General features: G+C 42.3%; 1 protein-coding gene across 13 annotated transcripts in view; it reads right to left on the reverse strand.

Annotated features, from left to right (window-relative positions):
• The window catches only part of LOC105465203 (AP2 associated kinase 1), a 223,190-nt gene that overhangs the window by 94,191 nt on the left and 104,070 nt on the right, over positions 1-24,929 (reverse strand). For 12 of the 13 annotated variants that reach the window (XM_071076849.1, XM_071076850.1, XM_071076856.1 and 9 more), the window contains one exon: positions 6,513-6,631. In XM_071076849.1, the coding sequence (XP_070932950.1) occupies positions 6,513-6,631 (119 nt within the window). Of the gene's footprint in view, positions 1-6,512; positions 6,632-20,382; positions 20,855-24,929 lie in introns of those variants that run through there. The other variant, XM_071076852.1, reaches the window with a different exon arrangement.

Consider the following 24,929-nt stretch of genomic DNA (forward strand, 5'->3'; position numbering starts at 1 on the left):
TGCTCTGTCACCAGGCTGGAGTACAGTGGCGCAATCTCAGCTCACTGCATCCTCTGCCTACCAGGCTCAAGCGATTCTCCTGCCTCAGCCTCCTAAGTAGCTGGGATTTCAGTCGTGCACCACCATGGCCAGCTAATTTTTGTATTTTTAGTAGAGACAGGGTTTCGCCATGTTGGCCAGGATGGTTTCGATCTCTTGACCTCATGATCCGACTGCCCAAAGTGCTGGGATTATAGATGTGAGCCACCGCGTGCCCGGCCTCATTTTTTTTTTTTAATTTTTATTTATTTATTTAGACGAATCTTGCTCTGTTGCCCAGAGCAAGAATGCAGTGGCACAATCTTGGCTCACTGCAACTCCCACCTCCCTGGCTCAAGTGCTTCTCTTGCTTCAGCCTCCTGAGTAGCTCTGATTACACGTGTACACCACCACGCCCAGCTAATTTTTGTATTTTTAGTAGACACAGGGTTTGGCCATGTTGGACAGGCTGGTCTCAAACTCCTGACCTCAAATGATCCGCCTGCCTCGGCCTCCCAAAGTGCTGGGATTACAGGCATGAGCCACCACACCCAGCCGTCATTCATTTTTAAAGGATGTAATGTATTAACATTTAAATAGTACATAATACTAGACAATTTTTTTCCTACTGCAATCCCCATCCCCTATAGTGAACCACTTTTATTGTTTCTTTCTTTCATGTTTCCTGTGTTTTTTCAGGCAAATTCAAACAATTATGTATTATGTATACACACACCCGCCCCCCCAACTTTCTTACACAAAAGATATAATCAAAGCATCTGTGAAAATAATCTGTGTTTTCACTTATAGGTGGGAGCTGAATGATGAGAACACATGGACACATAGTGGGGAATGACACACACTGGGGCCTGTGGGGGGTGGTGGGGGGAGGGAGAGCATCAGGAAGAACAGCTAATGCATGCTGGGCTTAACACCTAGGTGATGCGTTGTTACGTGCAGCACCCCACCATGGCGCATGTTTACCTATATAACAAACCTGCACATCTTGCACATGTACCCTGGAACTTAAAAGTTGAAGAAAAAAATAAAATAATCTGTTCCAGATTCGTGTCCAGAACAATCCTGAGCTTCCTACTGTACAGGATCTATCTTCCACCCTTTGTAGAATAAGAAACCATTTGTCTGCTTTGAATCATCTGATCTCTTCTCTTCGAAGCAAATCCTCAAACATCACTGGTGGCAGCTTAGTGTCTTCATTATCAAGCTCAATGAGGATGTAATCCATCTGGGCCAGGAGATGTGAACACAGAACAGCCTTGACGCATCTGGAGCTTTAGCTGTTTCCTATCACTGTTCTTACCCCTTTAGGTCTGAAGGTAATTAATCTTTTCCTGCTTTCAGGCAAAGGGATCAGAAGTCCAAAACCTACCCTCCAAATGTCCATCAGAAGTCAGACCCCTTCAACTCTATCAGAGCACACATCCCAGATGGATCAAAGAACTCAGACCAGACTCCAGTACATGGTGGACAGCATTTATCAAAATAAAACGTGAAACCACTCGGTGAAACCGCTAACAGTTCTCTCTGCGTTTGGATACAACATGCCCATCATTCCTCCACTGAAAGTACAGAGAGGAATCTGCTTGAGTATTAACACCCAAGCTTCAGCATATTACAGCATGTTACATCTGATTCCCTTCACAATTCCTACAGTCGCTGAGAGAGGTAGGGCTGGGGTTACGGCTTCTATCTGACAGAAGTCTGAGACTTAGTGGGCTTAAAAACGTCACATAGGACTTCAGATTTAAAACAGTAAGAAATTTTTAAAAAGTGGGAAGATTCAGTCCATTTTAAAACTTATTTAGCTACAGTAATCAAGGCTGTGTGGTATTGGTAGAAGGATAGGTACATAGATTAATGGAAGGGAATAGAGAATAGAGAAAGGCCTGGAAATGGACCCTGACAATTAAGTTCAACTGATTTTTAACCAAGATATTCAATGACAGCCTTTTCAATAAATGGTACTAAGAGCAATTAGATATCCATGAGGAAAAAATGAACCACAACCTAAGTCTCATTATGCAAAACTTAAGTCAAAATGGCTAGGTGCAGTAGCTTAAGCCTGTAATCCCAGAACTTTGGGAGGCCAAAGCAGGCAGATCACTTGAGGTCAGGAGTTTAGGACCAGCCTGGCCAACATGGTGAAACCCCATCTCTACTAAAAATACAAAAATTAGCTGGGCATGGTGGCGCGTGCCTGTACTCCCAGCTACTCGAGAGGCTGACGCAGGAGAATCGCTTGAACCTGGGAGGCAGAGGTTGCAGTGAGCTGGGATTGTGCCACCACTTCAGCCTGGGCAACAGAGCAAGGAGACTCTGTCCCCCCACCCCCCCAAAAAAAAAACTCAAAACGGATCATAAGTTTAAATGTAAAACTATAAAACTTAAAAGAAAATCTTCAGAATTGAGGGCTAGGCAAAGATTTCTTAGGTTTGACACCAAAAGCACAATCCATAAAAAGAACAATTAATAAACTGGACTTCACCTAAATTAAAAATAAAAGAAAAACAAAAAAGATCTTAGAGTCTAAAAGTCTGGTAAATAAAATTAAACAGGATGGTTGGAATATAGAGCTGAGGAAATCTGGAACGTGAAGCAAAACGACAAAGAAATATAAAAAGAAGGGAGAAAACAAGAAAATTAGAAAATCAATTCAGGAGAACCAATATGCAAATTATAGAAATTTCAGAAAAAGGGGGAAAAAATGAAACTAAAACATCCCCCAGAATGCAAGGATATGAGTTTCTAGATTGAAACGGACCACCAAACACCTAACGTAATAAATAAATGCACACGCAAAGGCGTATCAAGAAAACATTAGAAACAAAGAGAAAATTTGTAAATTTCCTTGTAGAAAATATGGGTCACTCCCAACAGACTAGACATTAGAATGACTTAGGATTTCCCAAGAGCAACACTGAAAGCTAAAATATAGTAGAACAGTGCTTTAAAAAATTTAAATGAAATGATTTCCAACTCAGAATTTTGTACTCAAACTATGATGTGCGAACATAAAATAAAGATACTTCTAGACCTGAACATTTTTTGTTTTTTGTTTTGAGACGGAGTGTAGCTCTGTCACCAGGCTGGAGTGCAGTGGCACGATCTTGGCTCACTGCAACCTCCGCCTTCTGGGTTTAAGCGATTCTCCTGCCTCAGCCCCCCAAGTAGCTGGGATTACAGGCACACACAGCCACGCCCAGCTAATTTTTGTATTTTTAGTAGATACGGGTTTCCACCTTGTTGGCCAGGATGGTCTCCATCTTCCGACCTCATGATCTGCCCACTTTCGCCTCCCAAAGTGCTGGGATTACAGGCGTGAGCCACCGCGCCCAGCCTAGACCTGAAGTTTCAAAAAAATATATCTATCATGCATCAAAAAGCTACTGAGGCTGGACACAGTGGCTCATGCCTGTAATCCCAGCACTTTGGGAGGCTGAGATGGGAGGACCACTTGAGCTCAACAGTGTGAGACCAGCCTGGGCAACATAGCGAGACCTTGTCTCTAAGGCAAAAAAAAATTTTGCTGGGTCTGGTGGCATGTGCCTATAGTCCCAGCCACTTGGGAAGCTGAGGCAGGAGAATTGCTTGAGACCAGGAGATGGTGCCTGCAGTGAGCTATGATCGTGCCACTACGCTCCAGCGTGGGTAACTGAGACCCCATCTCAAAAGAGAGAGAGAGAAAAAAAGATACTGGAGGATCAGCTCCAACAAAATGAGGAAGTTAGCCAAAAGAGGAATTACCAGTTCTAATTAAAAAAGAGAGGCAAAGGAAATGTCCAGGAAATTCCAAGATTCGACTATAAATCAGGTAGAGAACAAAGAGCCCAGGTTCCTCAGTCAGGAGACTGAGGGAGAAATCTTGAAGATGATAAAATAGACACCATTAAATGCATCTAAAAAATCCAAAAAATGGTTTACACAATTTATGGAAAATTGGGAATTAAACTGTTAAATAGTACAAAGAAAACTCAGACCAAGAGAGGGAAAACAAGACAATTAATAATTTTAGTGAAAGCAAAGTTATATAGGAAAGGCAGAGGAATCATAGTCCACCAGGAATTCAGTTGAAATAGTTTTCTTACATAATAATGTAAAAACTAATATTCATATAAACAACATATTGCCGAAGTTTACTGGTGTTTTGGAAGAATGGAAGATGAGAATACTGCAAGTATTTGGGGAGAGAGGCAAGCAGCGAATAAGTGACAGTTATGTCTTTACTTCCCATAGGAGATAATGCCTAAAATGGAAGAAAAATCAAGAACTAGCAATATTAACATGTTATTTAGAAAGACATCAAAAGAATCACCTAAAGTGGTTGCCTCTGGGACCCTGTAATGGCATAGGAGCTCCCCTTGGGGAAGTGCTTGATGTTTTTTGTAACAAGCTTAGCTCACCTATTTGAATATTAAAGCTTTGAAAGAATATAAACTAAAAACAAAACTCTCACAGCTAATACGCGTCTGGGCCAAAACTTGAACCTGTGTGATTTAACTCTTAATCAAGCCCATTAATTTGTGAGCTCCTCATGGGCCTGTGCTTCTTCGTTCCTCCACTACAATGCCTGCCTAGCACAAGTAAGCGCTCAGTGTGTTTTTAAATAAGGAGGAGAAAGTGAAATCATGCGATTGCTTTTGTAACACAAGTCAATGAGCAAGAAGGGCATTCTAGATAGAGGAAACAGCAGAAGCAAAGACAGGAAACAAAGTGTGTGAGAGCTGAACAAGCGCGGGCAAGGAGGGAGGAAGACAAGTAATGAGAAGCACCCAGAAAACCCACTGCGTGTGTGACGGAAGATACAGCAAGAACAGGAATCCGGAGCTATGTGCAGGGGAGTGGAAGGCATTGGTGCCTTACAGACAGGCCCACGTGGTCTTGACTGTATGTATATGGCCCTTGGGAGTTGGCTGGTGTGTCGTGCAGTGCTGACAGTTCCTTCCCACATAGTTTTGGCTTTCTAAAATCTAGAGTAGTGCCAGGCTGTCTAACATTCTGAGTACTTTCAGTAGTCCAACTACAGCCTAACTAGTTATTCTAAGCAGCCACTGAAAAGGCCACTTACGGTGAACATGGGCAAGCGGAGCCTGGTGGGATACCTACAACGCCACGCTCTCCATTTTTGGATCCCTTTTTGCTATTTAAAAAGCATTAAAATCCAGGGCATAAAAGGAATCATCATCTCTAGGTGAACATATGTATCTGCTACTATCATCATTCTAATATGAATTTCTTCCAAAGTTTATTAAGCATTTACTTCATGTCAAGCAGTGTGTTGGAGCATACAATTTCTGATTTTAAATAACTTACTCCCTGATAGCAGAACTGCTTACAACATAACATGTTAAGCAAATAATTGGTATAAAACAAAAGCACTGTGGAAGCACAAAGGAATAAAAGACTATATATTCAAAGTTTCTTATGTATAATGTGCGTATACTATTACATATTATTATTATATTACTTATCAGGTATAATATTATGTATAATGTCAAACAGAGGTAAAAGAAAGATGCTACTCTAACAAATTCCCATAAAATAATTCTGCTTCGATCACCATCAACTCTTGACCAATCTTATTTATCTTCTGAACCCACTCATTGTTCTAAGGACTTTATATTATTTCCTCCATATATATTTCAGCATGTATATCTAACACATAGGGACTCTTTCTTTAAACATATAAATCTGCATCTTGAAAAATGAGTAAGTTTTAAGAATTGAAGTCTAATTAACGTAATAAAATGTGCAGATTTTAAGGTGTTCAACTGAGTTTTGACACATATGTGTAACCACTATCTAAAACAACACACAGAACATTTCCATGGCCTAGAAAGTCCCCGTATACCACTTTCTAGTCAACTTCCTGCCCCTGAATAACCATGTTCTGATTTCTATCTCCATAGATGATGTTGCCTGTTCTTGGACTTCTATAAATAGATTCAGAGAGTATATATGAGGTTTCTAGGTTTTGGTCTAGGTTTCCAGGCCAGAAAAGGGGGAAAGCATTCCAGGTAAAAAGAACTACATGTAAAAATATTAAGTTGTATAAGGATATGTTCACAGGATTTTGAAGAGCTCAGGATGGTTGAACTGAGACTGGGGACTGGTAGCAGAGAGAGAGAGACAAGACCAGAAGAAGAGGCTCATTGGAAAGTTAGGCTTTCTGGATTAAATATCACAGTTAATTTGTGGGAACCATGTTGTTAAGTAAGATTTTCCCAATGCCCAAAATGATTTTTCTGACCTAAAACTGGTCAGTTCTCTCAATATGCTCCTTTCTCCTCCACCCTCCAGCTGAGAGTGACCAAGGCAAGGGTGGTGTCCTATATCACATGGCTGTTCAGTCCCATTTTGTCCAGAGGCCTCTGTACCACCTCAGGGAAGGGAACAAACCCCGTTTGACTTTCTTATGAGAGAGTACAACCTCTGCCTCCATTTTAAACAGTCCCAAGTCCAAGGGGCAGCCTTACCATTATCTGGATTTCTCTCTTGCACACCTGGAGATCATGCTCATTGTTGACAAACATGCGTTTCAAGGCACATTTCATCCCATTGCTTGTCCTCACCAGAAATACAATAGCAAATCCACCTGTGAGAGAAACACACACAAGCTCTTTTGAGTCAATGTTCAAAAAGTCAGTCAGATGACTGTGGTGGCTGGAGGTTGCCGCTGTCACTGCTAATGGTACTGATGCCACTGCCAGCCAGCCTTTAGGGCTAGCCTGTTGTAGAACACATTCTTAGATTCTCAGAACTCGGAGATATTACTTGTGGGAGGGGATGGCAAGAGTCAGAGAAATTGTTTCCAAACACCTATCTCAGCATAACAAAAGAATAGTAATTATTTTCCAAATAACCTACAAACGAACAGATAAATGGGCGAAAAAAACCCAACTACATTACAACTACTATCCTATGTACACTTTTTTTTTTTTTTTTGAGACAGAGTTTCCCTCTGTGGCCCAACCTGGCATGAAGTGGCGCGATCACTGCTCACTGCAGCCTCGACCTCCTGGGTTCAATCGATCCTCCCACCTCAGCCTCCCGAGTAGCTGGGATTACAGGTGTACACCACCACTCCTGGCTAATTTTTGTACTTTCTTGTAGAGAAGTGCTTTTGCTATATTGCCCAGGCTGGTCTCAAACTCCTGGACTCCCACCATGGCCTTCCACAGTGCTGGGATTACAAGCAGGAGCCACTGCACCAGCCTTGTCTCGGGTATTTTGATGCTTTTGTTTAATTCTTAACACAATTCTGTGAGTTGTGTTATTTTCCCCTTTACACAATTACCAGCTGAAGAATACAGAGGCTCAAAGAGATGTGATTCAAACCAAAAACATTTTTAAAGACGTTAAGTGGAGCACACTTTCCCTCATACCAGAGAGGCTAGGAAATTATTTCACTAATTGCTAAATAGTTGTCAATTAATTTCAAGAATCTCCTCTTTTTTTCTTCTCATCCTATCACTCAATTTGAACCTAAAAACAGACCTAAAGATTCCTTCTGCCCTCCCTGCCTCCTGGGCTATTGAGAAGATACATGATATGGGTAAGAAAGTGCTATTCCACATAGCATACACAAGGCAAGTATGACACAATTAGTGGGGAGACTTTTTAATGTCCACACTGACCTTTCTCTAAAAGACAGTTCACAATTCATTAATAGAAATATATAAGCCAGGTGTGGTGGCTCATGCCTGTAATCCCAGAACTTTGGGAGGCTGAAGCAGGCAGATCGCTTGAGCTCAGGAGTTCAAGACCACCCTTGGCAACATGGCGAAACCCTGTCTTTACAAAAAATACAAAAATTAGCCAGGCATGGTGGGCATGCACCTGTGGTCCCAGCTACTTGGGAGGCTGAGCGGGGAAGGATGGCTTGAGCCTGGGAGGCGGAGGTTGCAGTGAGCCGTGACTGCGCCACTGAACTCCAGGCTGGGTAAGAGACCCTATCTCAAAAAAAAAAAAAAAAAAAAAAAGAAATGCATATAACTCTACAGAAATTCTCAAGTGCTCTAAATTTGTTACACCACATCACAGCATCCCCAAATTCTTAGAACCCTAACCTCAACTTCACTCCTAAAGCACTATATGAGGTGTTCAATGCCATTGGTGAGAGGAGTTAGATAAAGTGAGGCAAAACTGTCAAAGTTGAAGACTTTGGAATAAGTAGCAGTTACACTGGACACTCAGTCCATCTGCCTGCCTTGTACGTTGTCATCATTTAGCTTGAATATCCTGTCCATTGACTCTGTTCAGCAAAAAAATCAGTATGCTATTCTTGCTCAGAGCTGGTCAATAATTGTATAGAGGTGAACACAGAGGGAAGTCTTCAGTATGGGAATTTGTATAGAGGTTATGATGTAGTACTGGCCTAGGAGCCACATGCAAAATTGATACAGATCAATAAACAACCATTATAGAGATCTTCGGCCTCTGAGAAATAAAGACTTGGGTCCTGATTATGCCCTTTGAATTCCCTCAAGGCTCAGAGGCACTTTAGTACCTGTCTGTTGATGCCCATGGCATTTCCTGCTGCATCTTTACACAGTTATTCTTTTCAAGTTAGCTTGAGTTGGTTTTCGTTACTTGCAACCATAAAGAGCCTTTATCATAAAGCACTGTTGAATGTTTTCATAAAATACACACCTAATTTTGTAAAAAGATAATGTAATGGGCTTCGGTTCCAAATGTGGACTATGATAATGATTTACCAGAGACTGCATGTTTGTGCATTTCCTGTTATAATATTCCTCAGTATTCAAATAAACACTAAAATTTACTATACAATCTTTAATTTCAACTGTCATCTCTCTAATCTTTGTACCTCAATAACATTTTCCATTTTCAAAAGTAGCATTGACACTTAGAGATCTTATCTCTCTCTCTCTCCCTCTCTCTCTCTCTCTCTCTCTCACACATATTTCTTAATTCTAAAATGCATGTTTTTTACATTTTGCTTTCAAGGGTATCAGAATGTCTTGTAATAAACATGTGCATTTAAAGCAGTGGTATTTATCTTTTCTTCCCCCCACTCCCTGCCAAAGTTATTAAATCCATGATGTTATCTTATAATTAATTAGAACTGAGGAAAGTAGTAGCATAAATTGCAAAATTTCTATGTATGTTCATAATTGTTTTGTAAATAGTATAAGTAGGATTCATTTCATTGATATTTCAAATTTTTTCAAAATCACAGAACTACAGACTTTGCAAGAGTAGCACTCCTAGAGAGCATTAAGTCCAAGTGTTTTGCTTTATGCATGGACAAAACAAGTGAGGCTTAGAAGTCCCATGGCTAGTTATGGGCAGAAGCTGGAGTGGTTCACTCTCCTAGAAAAACCATGTGATACCCTTTAGGTAAAATGGAAACAGCTGACAATGTTGTGAAACAAAAGGTGGGAATAGGTATTTCCTACACTTCAGTGCTGCCCGGCACTGCTGAAGGACAGGGCAATTCCTTCAGATGCTGCAGTTCGAGATAACTACCACCAGATGGGAGCAGTGCAGTTTTCTTTGTAGGTAGCAAGATGACCTTCTCAGCCAAGACTGAAGAAATGGGTCAGTCGCCTACCACACAATCCAGTAAGCACAATGGCTGACGAGAGCCAGCCCAGATTCTCAAAGCCTATGACCATGATAAATCTAAAAGCAAATTAGTGAATCACTTTACTTAACACAGATGAAGCCACACTGTCAAGCATCTATGCCTATAAAGGGGCTTATCTGCAGATGAGAAGCATTTAAATCATGAGATCAAAATCCACGCCTAACAGGATTTGTCAGTCTAAAGATGTTGGTCACTATCACTGTGTGGTTGGCCAAATGGAGATGTAAACTACGAGGTTAGAAGAGGGAGAGAGTGCCATTCAAGACACTTCTCGTGCACAGCCCCATCTGCCACACCGATCAGGGTGATGAGATTCTCAGCCAGAGCTTAAGAGGGTTCAGGCTATTATGGAAGGAGGCTGTCAACAGAGAAGACTGTCAATAGAGGTGTTTATTTCAGCCTGATTTGCATCCCAAGATCCTGATTAAATGGGAAAACCTAATGGTTTGGACAGAGGTAAGAAAATCTTAACATTCAGTAGCCTGTGTCAGTCTCTCTGCCTACTGACATTTTTTGAAACACTCAGATAATCTCATCCATGAATCTACTGATTCAAAAAGATAAAAAGGATATGATCTATTATGTGAAGCAAGCAAGTGAAGTAGGCAGCGTAATTTTGACATAGACATGCTTTGCCTATTAAATACGTAGGATTTTTTTTTTTATGTCCACAAGAAAACATGTTTTCTCCCGTTTTCCCTAAAATATACAGCATTGTTGGTCTAACTTTCTCCCCCTAATTGTTGATGGAGATGTGGATGGCTATTTATAGCTCACCATGAGTTTAGAGGTTTTGTCTGTTTGGTTTGCCTCTGGATTGTCATGCCATAAAATAGTGTTTAACACACAGTGAGCATTCAATAATGAACTAACTCTCCACTTAAGGTTTCTACAGAGGACAGAGAAGGCTACACACAGATAGTGGTAAAGAATATGGGAAACTAATGTGATGGCTCATGTAACAGGATGGCCACCATGCAACTCCAGATCATTGTTGCCATGTGGGAATGTGGACCTGGTTTTGTCAGATCTGCTAATTTCTAAAAATGAGCTAGAAACCCAAAATTGTATGTGAAATCTCCATATTTAAACACTGGCAACAAGTCACCTTTTAAATTAATGCTGTTCAGGTCACCATAGTGTAGGGGCTAAAGAAAACACATCTGAAAAGCTTTAGATAATCTCCGAGCCTCCAGTTTTCTACGTCTGATCTAGTCTAACCCCTTCATTTTACTCAAGACCAAGGAGGGGAAGTGACACAGCTCATGTTCCACAAAGTAAAAAGATGATTTGCAAATGAATTCCAACATATATATAAATATTAGCTCAGACATTCATTACCACAGTTCTTGTCTTTCTTCCCTCAAGATGAGTTTATGGAATACTCCTCCCACCCAGCACGTGTATACGACTTATTTTAAAGGCATTTCAAAATAAATTATTTCATCTGTATTCACACAACGACTGAATGAGGTAGGCGAGCAACCTATCATACTCATTTTCCCAACAGGGAAGACATGCAGAAAGATTAAGTTCCTTTCACAATAACGCATAGAGCTAGTTGGTGGTACAGTTCAGATAAGATCCCTCATCTTCAGAAATTTTTATTTTTATATCAACTTCACATATAATACAATGCACCCATTTTAAGTGTACAGTTCGATGAGTTTTCGCAACTGTATATACTCACACGAGTGGCTGTGGTGACAGCCAATCCATCACTGCAGATAGTTCTTCAGGTACCTTTGTAGACAATCTCCCCTACCCTCCCTCACCATCCCATGTATTAAGTAACTTTGGATCTGCTTTCCATCCCTATAGTTTTGCTTGCTCTAGAATAAATGGAATCCTACAGTATATGCTCCTATGGTCTGGCTTCTTTCACGCAGCATAACATTTCTGAGATACATCTTCATTGTTACATGTATCAGTAGTTTTCGTTTTTTTGGTCAACTAGTAGTCCACTGTATACATATTACACAATTAGTTTATTCATTCACCTGTTGAAGGACATGTGAATTGTTTCTAGCTTTTGGCTATTATGAATTAAACATTCATACAGAAGTCCTTTTTATGGACATAGATAATTATTTCTCTTAGGTATATATCCAGGAATGGAATTGTTGGGTCATATGGCAAGTGACTATTTCCCTTTATATATAAGAAACTGCCAAGCAGTACTCCACAGTGGTTGTGCTATTTTACACTCCCAGCAGCCACATACGAGAATTCCAATTGTTCCACACCCTTATCAACACTTGGTATTGTATTTTTCATTTTAGCTATTCTAGTGGATGTGTAGTGACATCTTGTTGTGGTTTTAATTTGCACTTCCCTATAGATCCTTCAACATTTTAAACTCCTAGGATTAGCTGCTTCCCATCACTTTCCTGATAAAAGATTTTAATAAGCACAGGATCATGGAGTCACCAATGAAATTACTGAGATAACTTAGACTTCTACCTGCTAAATAAGCAAAGATGACAGAAGTGCCTAGTTCTCTGCAGGGAGAAGACAGTGAGTGAGAATTTGTAATACACAGAGGAGGGTATTACATAAATTCTAAAATCTCTTTTAGTTCTGATATCAACATGAGATCATGGTCTTCAAACTTTTAAAAAACAAGGACAGGCCAAGCATGGTGGCTCATGCCTGTAATCCCAGCATTTTGCAAGGTCGAGGTGGGCGGATCATGAGGTCAGAAGATCAAGACCATCCTGGCCAACATGGTGAAACTCTGTCTCTACTAAAAATACAAAAATTAGCCAGGCATGGTGGCGTGCGCCTGTAGTCCCAGCTACTCGGGAGCCTGAGGCAGGAGAATTGCTTGAATCTGGGAGGAGGACGTTGCAGTGAGCTGAGATCATACCACTGCACTCCAGCCTGGGCGACAGAGCGAGACTCCATCTCAAAAACAAAACAAAACAAACAAACAAACAAAGACAAATTAGCCAGGTACACTGGTGCATGCCTGTAGTCCTAGGTACTCGGGAGGCTGAAGCAGGAGGATTGCTTGGGCCCAGGAGGTTGAGGCTGCAGTGAACTATGATGGCACCACTGCACTCCAGCCTGAGCAACACAGCGAGACTCTGTCTCTAGAAAAATAAATAAAGTAAAAGATTTAAACACCCTCCTTGGGAGCCTCACTATAATATTCAATTCAGCAATGGGGCTTTGGAAGAAGAAGCAAGCAGTATATCTCCTGGCTCTGTATTCAAATACTGAATCATGCTAGAGGGTGCCAAGTCCCAGGGGCTGTTCTGAATGAATCAGGACACCAGTGACTTCCACTTTGCAAGGAAAAGTGAGGGAGGGGAAGTTAAGGTGAGCAGGAAGAGGAGAAAAATACCAAAGTGATTATCTGAGAAGTGATGGCAAACAGCTGGGCGGACAATGAGAATGATTAGACCAGGAATATGAGACAAAGAAGCCCATCATGGTGCCGAGACAGGAATTCTGGGTTTGCTGCCAAAGAGGTTTGCTGGATATTTTAAAATCGGGCCTATATTCTAGGCACTGAAATTGCCAACTGTTTATATCTTGCAGGTAAAAGGAAACTGCGCTTCCTAACATAAGTCCTATATACACTTTTGGGAATGGAGTCCACTTGTCTGAGAAGGAAAGATGACACAAGCCAAAAGAGCTGGAGGATACCAAATGAAGAAAAAACGCATCCAGGCCCATTGTCAGCTCTTTGTTTTCCAATTTTCTGCCCTACAAACTCTTGGTTTCTCTTTTAAAACAAGGTGAAACTCAACAGATGCTGCTCACTTAATGCAGAAAACAAGCATAAAATAATAGTCTTCTAAAGCTTTTCTAAGGAATCAGACAGATAACTCAGTTAAGGTGGGTTTCATCCAGGAGACGTACATGAACACTGAACAAGTTGCTGGATCTCTCCGGCCTTCATTTCCTCATGGGCAGAAATTAAGACTAAATTAGGCTGGGCGTGGTGGCTCATGCCTGTAATCCCAGCATTTTGGGAGGCCAAGGCGGGTGGATCACCTGAGGTCGGGAGTTTGAGACCAGCCTAACCAACATGGTGAAAGAAGGTGTTCCCGCCTTTCCCTTCCACCGCCACCTCCCTGTAAAAACCACTTTGTATTTGTATGACACATTACTTATCACAAAATCCTACATCTGGAATATCTTCTTGAGATCAAGAGCACAAACCCAAAAGCCTGAAGAGGCCAGGGAGATCACACAAAGGAGTGAAACAGTCCAGCTGTAACAAAACGTATGGAGGCTGTGTGATGACACAGACTCACTGTCAGGAAGATCACAGGGAGGAGTGGGGCCAGTGGCCCTGAGAAAGTTCATTCCCCTGCTCATGGGCCAGCCACTCCTCAATGCCAGTCAGTCACTGTCACGAAGGAGCGTGGGCTAAGAGTTGTCAAGCCTTTTGATTTCTAAAAACAGCTGGATTTTTAGGTGAGAGCTCCTGATTTAAAAATCAGGCAACAAACTTTTAAAAATCTCTTAAACCTTGTGCAGTTTAATGAAAACATATTTCTAAGCTAGGACTGAACCAGAGAGCCCTGCTTCCATCTTTATAAGGGCCTGTGAAGTCAGCAGGTCATGTACTACAACCTCCACTTGACCAACTGGGAAACTAAGACACAGAGAAAAGCCTAAGCATTCTCCTTAGTACTGCCACCAAGTGGCAGGACCAGGGCTAGACTGCAGGAGTGCCAACTCCTGGTGTCCCCCTCTCAAGCTGCTGTCCCCTTCCTGTAGCAGCAGATCATGCAGGAACACCTCCACTCCCAAGGAAGGGAGAAGAGAAATGGCACCGTGAAAGGAAAGAGGGACTGCCCACAACTCTGCCTGTCTAGCTGATCAGGTGGGAGAGTGTCCTCTCCATGGTGAGATCTTGGGTGCTGTTCAGGTGACAGAGTATCCTCTCCCTGGTAAGAACCTGGGTGCACTATTCAGGTGGCAGAGTGTCCTCTCCATGGTGAGAGTTCAGGTGCACTATTCAGTGGGAAAGTGTCCTCTCCACGGTGAGAACCTGGGTGCTCTATCCACAGCACCTGTGAGCTCCCACAAGGAATGACCCCCAAGAGGCTGATCAACACCCATCCACAACTTACTCACATCGAAGACAACTTTGCCAAAAGCTTCGGAAGGAACAAAAGTTTTCAAAACTCTAGAACAGATGGCAAGGAGCACAGCAAAGCTTTTTCCAGGAGAAAAGGTCAATGCAAAGCATGTGTCAACACTGATTTCAGTGGGGGCTTGGGGTTTGTTTTTTAATGTCAATCTCTCCTCACTTGCCTCAAATTAAAAATCACCATGTGCCAGCTCCTTCTGGGGAACACGTCAAAGCAGTCCTTTCCCCAGGCAGACAGAACACCCAGATGGGGAATGACTTGAGGTTTTCAACTCCCTCTCTCCCCACTCAAGCTGTGGGCACAAAATCAGAGACTGGCAAACGGTGGTGGTGGTGGAGGTGCTACAGAAACATCAACAGAACCCAATCGAGGCCACAGCCCAGGCTGAACATGGCACACTGGCCTGGCTATTGGTTCTTCCTCTCCAGGACTGTAATGATTGATTGGGGAGGATCTCCAGCTCAGGAGGTTCTTCTTAGGGGTTTGGCAAGTCTTCCTTCTCCCCTCAAAACAATTTTCCAGGAAAAAGACTTGCCTGGAACAAAAGGGAAGAGTTTAAGAAATCAAGTTGGTTCACATACAAGTTGGTTCTTGTTGATTACTACACCTAGAACCATAGTACACTGGGCCTGGGCTATCAGCTAAGGCTGACCAAGAAAGGGCCTTTCCACAAGCTACCCGCCCCTACCTTTGCCTTATACTGCTGCCACAGAGTTAGCTCTCTGGCAAATGTCGAGAGATTCGCTGAAAGACATCAGAAACTGAATATCATTTGAAACTTCGCAATGGCTTCTCACCCCTCTTAGAATAAAACTCCAAATACTGACCAAGGCCTACAAGGCCCGGAGTGATGTGGTCTCTCTTCAAACTAGCTCATACACCTCCACCTTCCAGTGCTCACTCGGTTCCAGCCACAAGAGCCTTCCTTCTTCTGCAGCATTGCTTATGCTCCAATCTGCCTAAGGATCTTTGCACATGCTTCTCCCTTTGGCCCTTTCACCTCATTCTTGGCCTGAGCCAATCCTAGTAATCATCCTTCAAATTTCAGGCTAAACGTTACTTCCTTGGCTAAGCCTTTCCTGACGGTCCCTGGCCCTCACTCCCATATGATTAAGTTCTTTGGTATACACAGCACCCTCTACTTTCTCTCCAGGACATACTATGAATATAATTTAATACTTAGAGGGTAATTCCTGGTTGCATGCCTTCTTCCCCCGTACACTCTAAACTGCACAAGGGCAGGGACGATGACTGATTCACTGTGGCATCTCTGTCACCCAGCACAGTGGCTGCTCCACAGCAGGTTCTCAAGCGTTTGTTATACAATGTGTTTGCCGAGTACCATAAAGGATACCAATAAAAAATTTTAAAAAACCAACAAAACTACAATGACAGCAACAACAAAAACATTACACAGTCCCAGATCTTCAGACGGTCAGAGTCCAGTATGGGCTAGAAGGGACGTATATTAAGAGAACATCCTCTTGGTGAAAAGGTGGAAAAACCCTGCACTGCTCGGCCTGGCATAACTGAGCAGTGTGAGACAGGACCGACTGAACCCTGGGCCAGGGCAAGTGCTCAAGGTGGAACTTTAAGGGGAGCTTCACAGAAATCCCTGTGCTGTCACAATAATAAACACTTGTCCTACACACTATTGCTTCTTTCAAAAATAATACTTGTGCTGGAAATCAAAACGCTTCAGTTGAGAGGGAAAAGAAATCAAACACCCCCATGCTCAATCCTGAAGCATCCCTTGCCTAAAGGAGTGGAGAGCCTCTTGGCATAAATTGTGCTCATCCCTCTAATCCACCAGGGCCACAATCTCTAGTAAGTGATGAGCAAACAGAGCAGCAGAGGTCAGCCGGAGGGAGCAGCATCGGTGCTCAGATGTGTCAGTCCCCACCCATGCTACAGACCTTCAAGCTGTGGCTCTGATCATTTCAACCAGGACACCATATGTTAGTGGACTACATTCTCCAAAAGAGAATGGGAGATTCAGCAAAGCTGAAGTTCTGGCTGACATTCTCTCAGTTCCCAAATGTTAATTCGAGAACATTCCAGTTCAACTTCATGCTTCAAAGCTTACATAGTTTTCCACACTTACTGCTTTTGTAGAAAGATCGGGTTAAGTAACTGTGAATCCTGAGCACTTTCTAGTGTAATGATGTGAGTTTAGTAGCCAAGTTATGGAATGCGCACTGGCATCAAAGGTACATAAATGTTTTCAACCTTTTTTTTTTTTTTTTTTGAGACAGGGTCTCGCTCTGTTACCCAGGCTGGAGTGCAGTGGTGCAATCATGGCTCACTGAAGCCTTGAACTCTCAGGCTTAAGTGATCCTCTCAGCTCAGCCTCCCAAGTAGCTGAGACTACAGGTGCATGCCACCACATCCAACTAATTTTTAAATTTTTTGTAGAGACAGGATCCTACTATGTTGCCCGGGTTTGTTTTCAACTCTTTAGGTTTCATCAACTGGTCTCCAGACACAACCACTTTTTCCAGGTCATCCTATTTTGCCCTGACTCTCCCACGTTCTGAAAGATGGGCTCTCATGCTGGAAAGCAGGCTGTCATTTTCTTAGCTCCCAGTCATTAGTTACAGAGCATTCTGACTTAACTTCGTGTTAAAGACTTTCCTCTGACATTCAGGCTATCTGACCACACTACTGTCATCCATCAGCCCCTAGGTTGTGGTCCTTCAATCAGGACTGGGCACCAGCTCACAATATCCTCCCCACCCCAACTCCCACCATTGCCAAGTTGATTTCACTGAGTCTTAAGAACTCTATCCCCAAACCCAGAATCCATCCCTTCTACTGTGCCCCTGATGCCCCTTAGCTCAGGCCTTCCTGTTTTCTTACTGAAAAACTAAAATAGAGTCATAAGTTTCCGTGCCTCCAGTCTCTTTGTAAAACTCCTATGGAATAACTCCTCTTAAAAGCATTCATTAGTCCCTTTGAGCCAGAGAAAAGCCCAAATTCCTTAATGCAGCAGAATATAAGAGCCTTTATATGTTTCCCCATTTCATTATGAAACATTTCAAACATAAAGTTGAAAAGATCAAACTGCAAACATCCATACACCCACAACTTGTAGAATCTACAAGTGTTAACATTTTGCTACACTTCTTTTATCAACTGTTTATCATCCATCTATCCAAACATCAACTCATCTCATTTTTGATGCATTTCCAAGTCAGTTGCAAACCTTAGTGCACTTCACCCTAAATACTTCAGCATACATATCTTTAGTGTTCAGGGCTCATAGTTCTTTTTGGGGATAAGGGTAAATAAAATTTATTTACAGTGAAATGTACAAATCTTCAGTGTGTTATTGGATGAGTTCTGGTAAGTGAATACACTCATGTAACCCTAATCCCCATCAAAATATAAAACCTTTCCATCTCACAGAAAGTCCCTCAGGCCCCTTTCCAGACCATTCCACCCAAATCCTCCCACAGGCAACCACTGTTCTGACTGTTTTCATGTATTATTAGTTTAGCCTACTTTAGAACTTCATAAAAATAGACTTATATGGTATGTACTTTTTTGTATAAGGATATTTTACTCATCATAAACGTTTATATTGTTGAATGTATTAGTAGTTTGTTAATTTTCATGGCTGACTAGTATTTCACTGGTTGAATAAATCTGTCTGTCCTCTCCCTTACAGATGGACACTTGGGCTATTTCAGACTGGGGCTCTTATAAAGAGAGCTCTAAGAGCACTCTTGTACAAGTCTTTTTGTGCCATGTTTTTATTTCTCTGGGGTAAATACCTAAGAGGAGAAGTGCTGGGCCACTGGAGAGGTATATATTTAATTTTATAAGAAAGTGACAGACCTTTTCCCAATGTGACTGTACCATTGTATACTCCCACCAAAAATGTAAAACAGTTCCAGTCCCTTTATAATTTGAATACTGCCCTCTCCTCACTCAGCCTCATCTTTCAATACTCCCTCTTCCCCACCTCTGCTCCTCCCAACCCAACAAACTTTCAGAACTTTAACCTTTCTGCTGCTTTATTCTCAGGAGGTTCACACATGCTGTTCCCTCTGCCTGGAATATCCTGTCTCAGTCTTCTGCTTGATAAAATGAGTTTACAATTGTTAAAATAATACCTCTTTTGCAAAGTCCTCCCTGTCCCTGCCAGTCACCCGAATTTTCAGATTACCATACATGTGGCCTGAAGCTCTATTTCGTTGCACTTATCATAATGTATTCAAAACGTATTGTGATTACCTTGGATGTGTTAATCTCTCCATTAGACAGACAAGGCAAAGAGGGAACCATTCTCTTTTCTGCCTTAGAAATGATACTTGTTATTTCTACCAGTGTAAGGATTTTGAATACTGTGAACCCATAAAAACAACATTCTAGACTGTTCTCTAGGTAGGGCACCTGAAAAACGAGTCACCGAAGAAATAAAACTGGCAAGGAGAGCTTCTTGTTTATCTTGGAATCCTCAGGGCTAATACAGTGCTTAGCACATGGTAGATGATTAATAGATGTTTGGTAAATTAATAGCACATCCAATCATGTTGTTTCGCTACTTATAACTCTCCTCTAGCTCTTGATCATCTACAAGATTAAGTCTCTTAATATGATGTACAAGGCCCATCATAGTCTGGAACCCACAGTGAACTCCTGAGAGTGCCTGGCCAGTGTCCTCTGATGCCTCTGTGCTTTTCTGTATGTACTCTGTATTGGAATGCCCATCCCCTCTTTAACTGGTAAACTCATAGCTCTAAGTCTAGGTGTAGATCAAACCAGGACTTCTCCGTGAACTTTCACCCAACAGAATGCCCACCCCCATGCCCACCCTGATTTCTTTTACTCTGATTATATCCCACTTATATGCATTCCAGTCTTTCTCGCTAGGACTATATTCTCTCACAGGGCAAGGATTTTATTTTTATTTACTGTAGGAAAAACAAGCCTAGTTTACCATACTCTTCACCCTATGCTAAAATAATGATTAGAGATGCATTATATCAAGTGACCCCCTTTCCCTCTCACAGCTAACTGGACCAGAAGTGGACACCTGGAGTGCATTCTCCCTTGAGAATCTGAAGTGATGACCCAGGAACCGTAATCAAATGGTGCTACACAAGCATGTAGACTAGGATGATGGCTGCTAATGTCAGCCATGTGTGTTCCAGAGAGAGAGACAGAGAGGCGGACAGAAGAGCCACCTGGTAACTTCCAATACCCACAAAATCTAGCTTCACTTCCTGCTGTTGGGTTCTGGGAGGTTCCCTTGTATTTATCCAATACATTCCTTCTTAATTTTTAAATTTGAATTAAATTTCTGTTCCTTGCACCCAATGACTCTACGTCACCTTGCACTAATATGTCTGTAGAACGTATGAGCTCAATAATGCGAGTTTCAATAATTTTAACAATTACAGGCTTTAATAGAAACTACCCAGAACAGAGTATTAAAATATAACACAAAAAATTACACTTGATGAGTTAGAATTTTTAAGATAAGGACTAGATTTACATTAAAACGGTACTTGCATTAGTGTACAAAGACCAAGGAGGAAAAATGGTCAAATACCTGTTTGGGAAAGGACAGACACAGAGAAGTGGACAGGGGTACACGGCTTGCATTGTTACCTTTCTTGAGTTGACGGATCAGTGTTAGGGAGGACAGGAGCCAAGATCTCCACCACTCACAGCACTCATCTGCGAAGATGGTTTTCACCTGGGATTATCAGACAGCAATCAGAGAGAAAAGGACTAAGCCCTCAACTGGGAGGAAACACATAGGCTGGAGTCTTTCATATCAGATGAAATAAAAGCCCAGCCACAGACAAACCTGGCAAGGCCTGTGAAGAAGGTAAGTTTCCAATAAGGACCAGGAGCATGCCAGCACCAACTGATAAACCGAATTACATCGGGGAAAACTTAGTCCGCCTTTGGTGTGAAACCAGGGTCAGGACTAGGGTGAGGGGAGTGAGGCACTTGCCCTGAGCACAAAAGGACAGACTCAGAATTATTTATTTTTTTCTTGGTCTTGGGCTGCGGGGTGGCTGGGCACAGCACTGTTACTGATCCTGTCTTTATTTTAAATTCTAACATTTTGTTCACCATGGTTGTTTGCATTAATTTTTATTTTTAAAAAACTGAGGCCAGGCATGGTGGCTCACACCTGCAATTCCAGCTCTTTAGGAGGCTGAGGTGGGCAGATCACCTGAGGTCAGGAGTTCAAGACCAGCCTGGCCAACATGGAGAAACCCGTCTCTACTAAAAATACAAAAATCAGCCAGGTGTGGCACACAACTGTAATCCCAGCTACTTGTGAGGCTGAGGCAGAAGAATCACTTGAACCCGGGTGGCAGAGGTTGCAGTGAGCCGAGATTGTGCCATTGCACTCCAGCCTGGGCAACAAGAATGAAACTCTGTCTTTAAAAAAAAAGCATACAAATACTCTTTATCTTGATTACTGAGTTTTGAGTGCCCCCTTAAATTCTGCACTTGAGGCGAGTGGCTCACCCCAGTCCTGGCTGTGTGAAAATGCTGTCTGCAAAGGAGAGAATCTGCCCAGGCGTTGGTCTCTGTGTCGTCCTCTCACTGTGCTTCCAAAAGACCTGAGAGGTCGAGACATTCCCCCAGGTAAACAGAAACCTAGTGAACCTAGTGACTCCAAGGAAGTGAAAGCTGGGTAATAGGAAGAGAAACAAAACTGAGGAGTCAGTTTCTGGCTCTCAGTGGAAGCTCCAGCGATGCAGTAAGTTCCAGGGACGGCCAACTCAGCCCTCTTGGGCAAAGCTGAGATCAGACTTGACTCAGGCTCCAAATAAAACAGAAAGAAACCCAGCTTCCCTGAAGCAGAGACCTAGCATTAACAACCTAAAAACCAAATGAGTATAAACTCATCAACTAGATTGATAACAAATGAGTACCAGGCAAAACAGAACAGAGACAGAATGTGGGTTGGGGAGGAAGGTTGGTTGGTCTTCCAATAACCAGAGTCTCGGGGGCCTCAACAAAGGGTTGAAGAGAGAGGCCACAAGGTCAGTACAGAGCAGTCAGAAGCCTAAGGAAAAAATATCTGAAGCTTAATTAGGAAAGGGCTCATTCACTCAGAAGCCACGACAGGGCACCAGGACAAACCAAAATGTCACAGGGTTTAGACCAGATTTATGCCAAAACAAGGAGGAGAAGTAGCTCTGAAGAAGAACAGGGGATCCCACCTGACCTGGAAGGAAGACAAGGACCATTCCACCCAAGTATCTAACGCTACTGGTAAGGCTACATGTCAAAAAATGTTGAGAAGAGGGAAAGGAATGAGAGCTGAGTAATCCATAAGCAAGCAGTCTCAGTGAGGCAGAAAGACCTCTGGCAGAATGTTGGCTGGTATCTGCCTGGAAAGCAATGTGGCAATATGTATAAAAGCCCAAAAGATCTTTCAACCCCCAAATTCCACTTCTAGGAATCCATCTTAAGGAAATAACGTGAAATATCCACAAAGTATGTACAAAAATAGTTAAGACAGGCCGGGCGCAGTGGCTCACACCTGTAATCCCAGCACTTTGGGAAGCCGAGGCAGGCAGATCACTTGAGGTCAGGAGTTCGAGACCAGCCTGGCCAACATGGTGAAACCCCGTCTCTACTAACAATACAAAAATTAGCTGGGTATGGTTGCTGGTGCCTGTAATCTCAGCTGCTTGGGAGGCTGAGGCAGGAGAATTACCTGAACCTGGAGGGTAGAGCAGTGAGCTGAGATCATGCCACTGCACTCCAGCCGGGGCGACAGAGCAAGACTCCATCTCAAAAAAAAAAAAAAAAAGTCAAAACAAAAAAACTATAAACATAAAAAATAGAAGTCACTTAAATGCCCAATGAAAAGAGATTAGAGCCAGGCATGGTAGTTCAGGCCTGTAATCCCAAGCACTTTGGGAGGCTGAGGTGGGTAGATCACTTGAGGTCAGGAGTAGGAGTTGGAGACAAGCCTGGCCAACATGGTAAAACCCCATTTCTACTAAAAATACAAAAATTAGCTGGGTGTAGGGGTGCACACCTGTAATCCCAGCTACTTGGGAGGCTGAGGCAGGAGAATTGCTTGAATCTGGGAGGCGGAAGCTGCAGTGAGCCAAGATCATACCACTGCACTTCAGACTAGGTGACAGAGTGAGACTCCCTCTCAAAAAAAAAAACAAAAGAGAGAGAGAGAGAGAGAGAGAGATTGGGGCTGGGCATGGTGGTGTGTGCCTGTAGTCCCAGCTACTTGGGAGGCTGAGGCAGGAGGATCACTGGAGTCAGGGAGTTCAAGGCTACAGTGCACAATGATCCTGCCTGCAAATAGCCACTGCACTCCAGCCTGGGCAACAAAGCAAGAGTCCATCATTTAAAATAATAATAATAATAATAATAACGAGAGAGAGAGATTTGGTTTAAAAAAAAAAGTCTGTTGATACAAAAGAACATTCTATAGCTAGTAAAATATTGAATATTAAACGTACACAACGGGCATGGTGGCTTATGCCCATAATCCCAGCCCTTCTGGAGGCTGAGGCGAGAGGATTTCCTGAGGCCTGGAGTTAAAGAGCCCAGTGATCATACACTAAACTATGATACATACATAGTTTATACATTGAACTATCATTGTGCCACTGCACTCCAGCCTGGGTGACAGGGCAAAATTCTGTCTTTACAAAAAAAAAAAAAAAAAAAAAAAAAATATATATATATATATATATATATATATATATATAGCAAGAAGACTAAAAAAAAAAACCACACACAACAAAATCCTGTGACTGAAACAAAACAAACAACTTCTAAGACTGAGTTATTACCTGAGGATGATGATGTATTTCCTATAATGACCATATATTATCTTTTTTTTCTATAAAAATACATTTTTGGTTGTTTGTTTTTAGAAAAAGCTGTCCTCTAAACTTGAGGCTTGTTAAGAAGGCGACCCTCCAAGAAGGACCCGAAGCACACTAGCACCAATCAATGAACCGAATTATGTGAGGGGAAAACTTCCTTTGTCTCTGGTGTAAAACCAGGGCCAGGACTAGGGTAAGAGGAATGAGGCACTTGCTAGGGGCACAAAATTTAGAAAGGTGACGAAAAAACTTAGTAGTCCAGATAAATACTATTTTACTGCAATATTTTTTAAAAATTGAAATTAGGGCAAATAAAATCCAAAATAAACAAATTTCAATTTTTTTTTTTTTTTGAGACAGAGTTTCAACCTCTTGTTGCCCAGGTTGGAGTACAATGGCGTGATCGCAGCTCACTGCAACCTCCGCCCACGGATTCAGGCGATTCTCCTGCCTCAGCCTCCCAAGTAGCTGGGATTACAGGCACGCGCCAACACATCAGGCTAATTTTTGTAATTTTAGTAGAGACGGGGTTTTGCTACATTGGCCAGGCTGGTCTCGAACTCTTGACCTCAGGTGATCCACCCACCTCAGCCTCTCAAAGTGCTAGGATTATAGGCATGAGCCACCGTGCCCAGCCACAAATTTCAAATTTTTAAATAAAGACAGGATCAGTATTTCAGTATTGATTTTTCTTTTTGCCTCAGGCTCCAATATGGCTGGGCTCAGCACAGTTACTGATCCTGTCTTTGTTTTAAATTCTGATACTTTGTTCATGGAAGACTTTTTGCATTAATCTGTTTCTTGCTTACTGTAATCCTGATGGGCTGATTTCCTAGAAAACGTTTCTACCCCTCCATCATGGTGAGCGCAGTGGGGCGCACCAATGCCTGTCTGCTCTAATGCCAGCCCTAAACAGGAACAAAAGAAGAATGAAAGTAGCCCGGAGAGGGGAATAGCCTGGTCTAGAGAAACCCACACACTCTCTCAGGCCCTGCCAGACCACAACTCCTACAAAACCCTCCTCAATCTCCACTAGCCCAAGCGCTCTCCCCCAGTGACTTTCTGGGATTAAAATAGAAAAATCCATTAAGAAAATATACAATATATAATGATTGACAACCCCTCCCTAACCACAAGGGGAGTGATAGTCTTTAACAGAATACTATTTTAAGATACATATATGTTAACAATTATGCTTAAGGTTTTTTTTTTAAACTTTTATTTTAGGTTTGGGGGTACATGTGAAGGTTTATTAATTATGTAGGTAAACTCATGTCACAAGGGTTTGTTCTACAGATTATTTCATCACCCAGGTATTAAGCCCAG

Source organism: Macaca nemestrina, chromosome 13 (genome assembly GCF_043159975.1).
Source record: "Macaca nemestrina isolate mMacNem1 chromosome 13, mMacNem.hap1, whole genome shotgun sequence".
Taxonomy (NCBI): domain Eukaryota; kingdom Metazoa; phylum Chordata; class Mammalia; order Primates; family Cercopithecidae; genus Macaca; species Macaca nemestrina.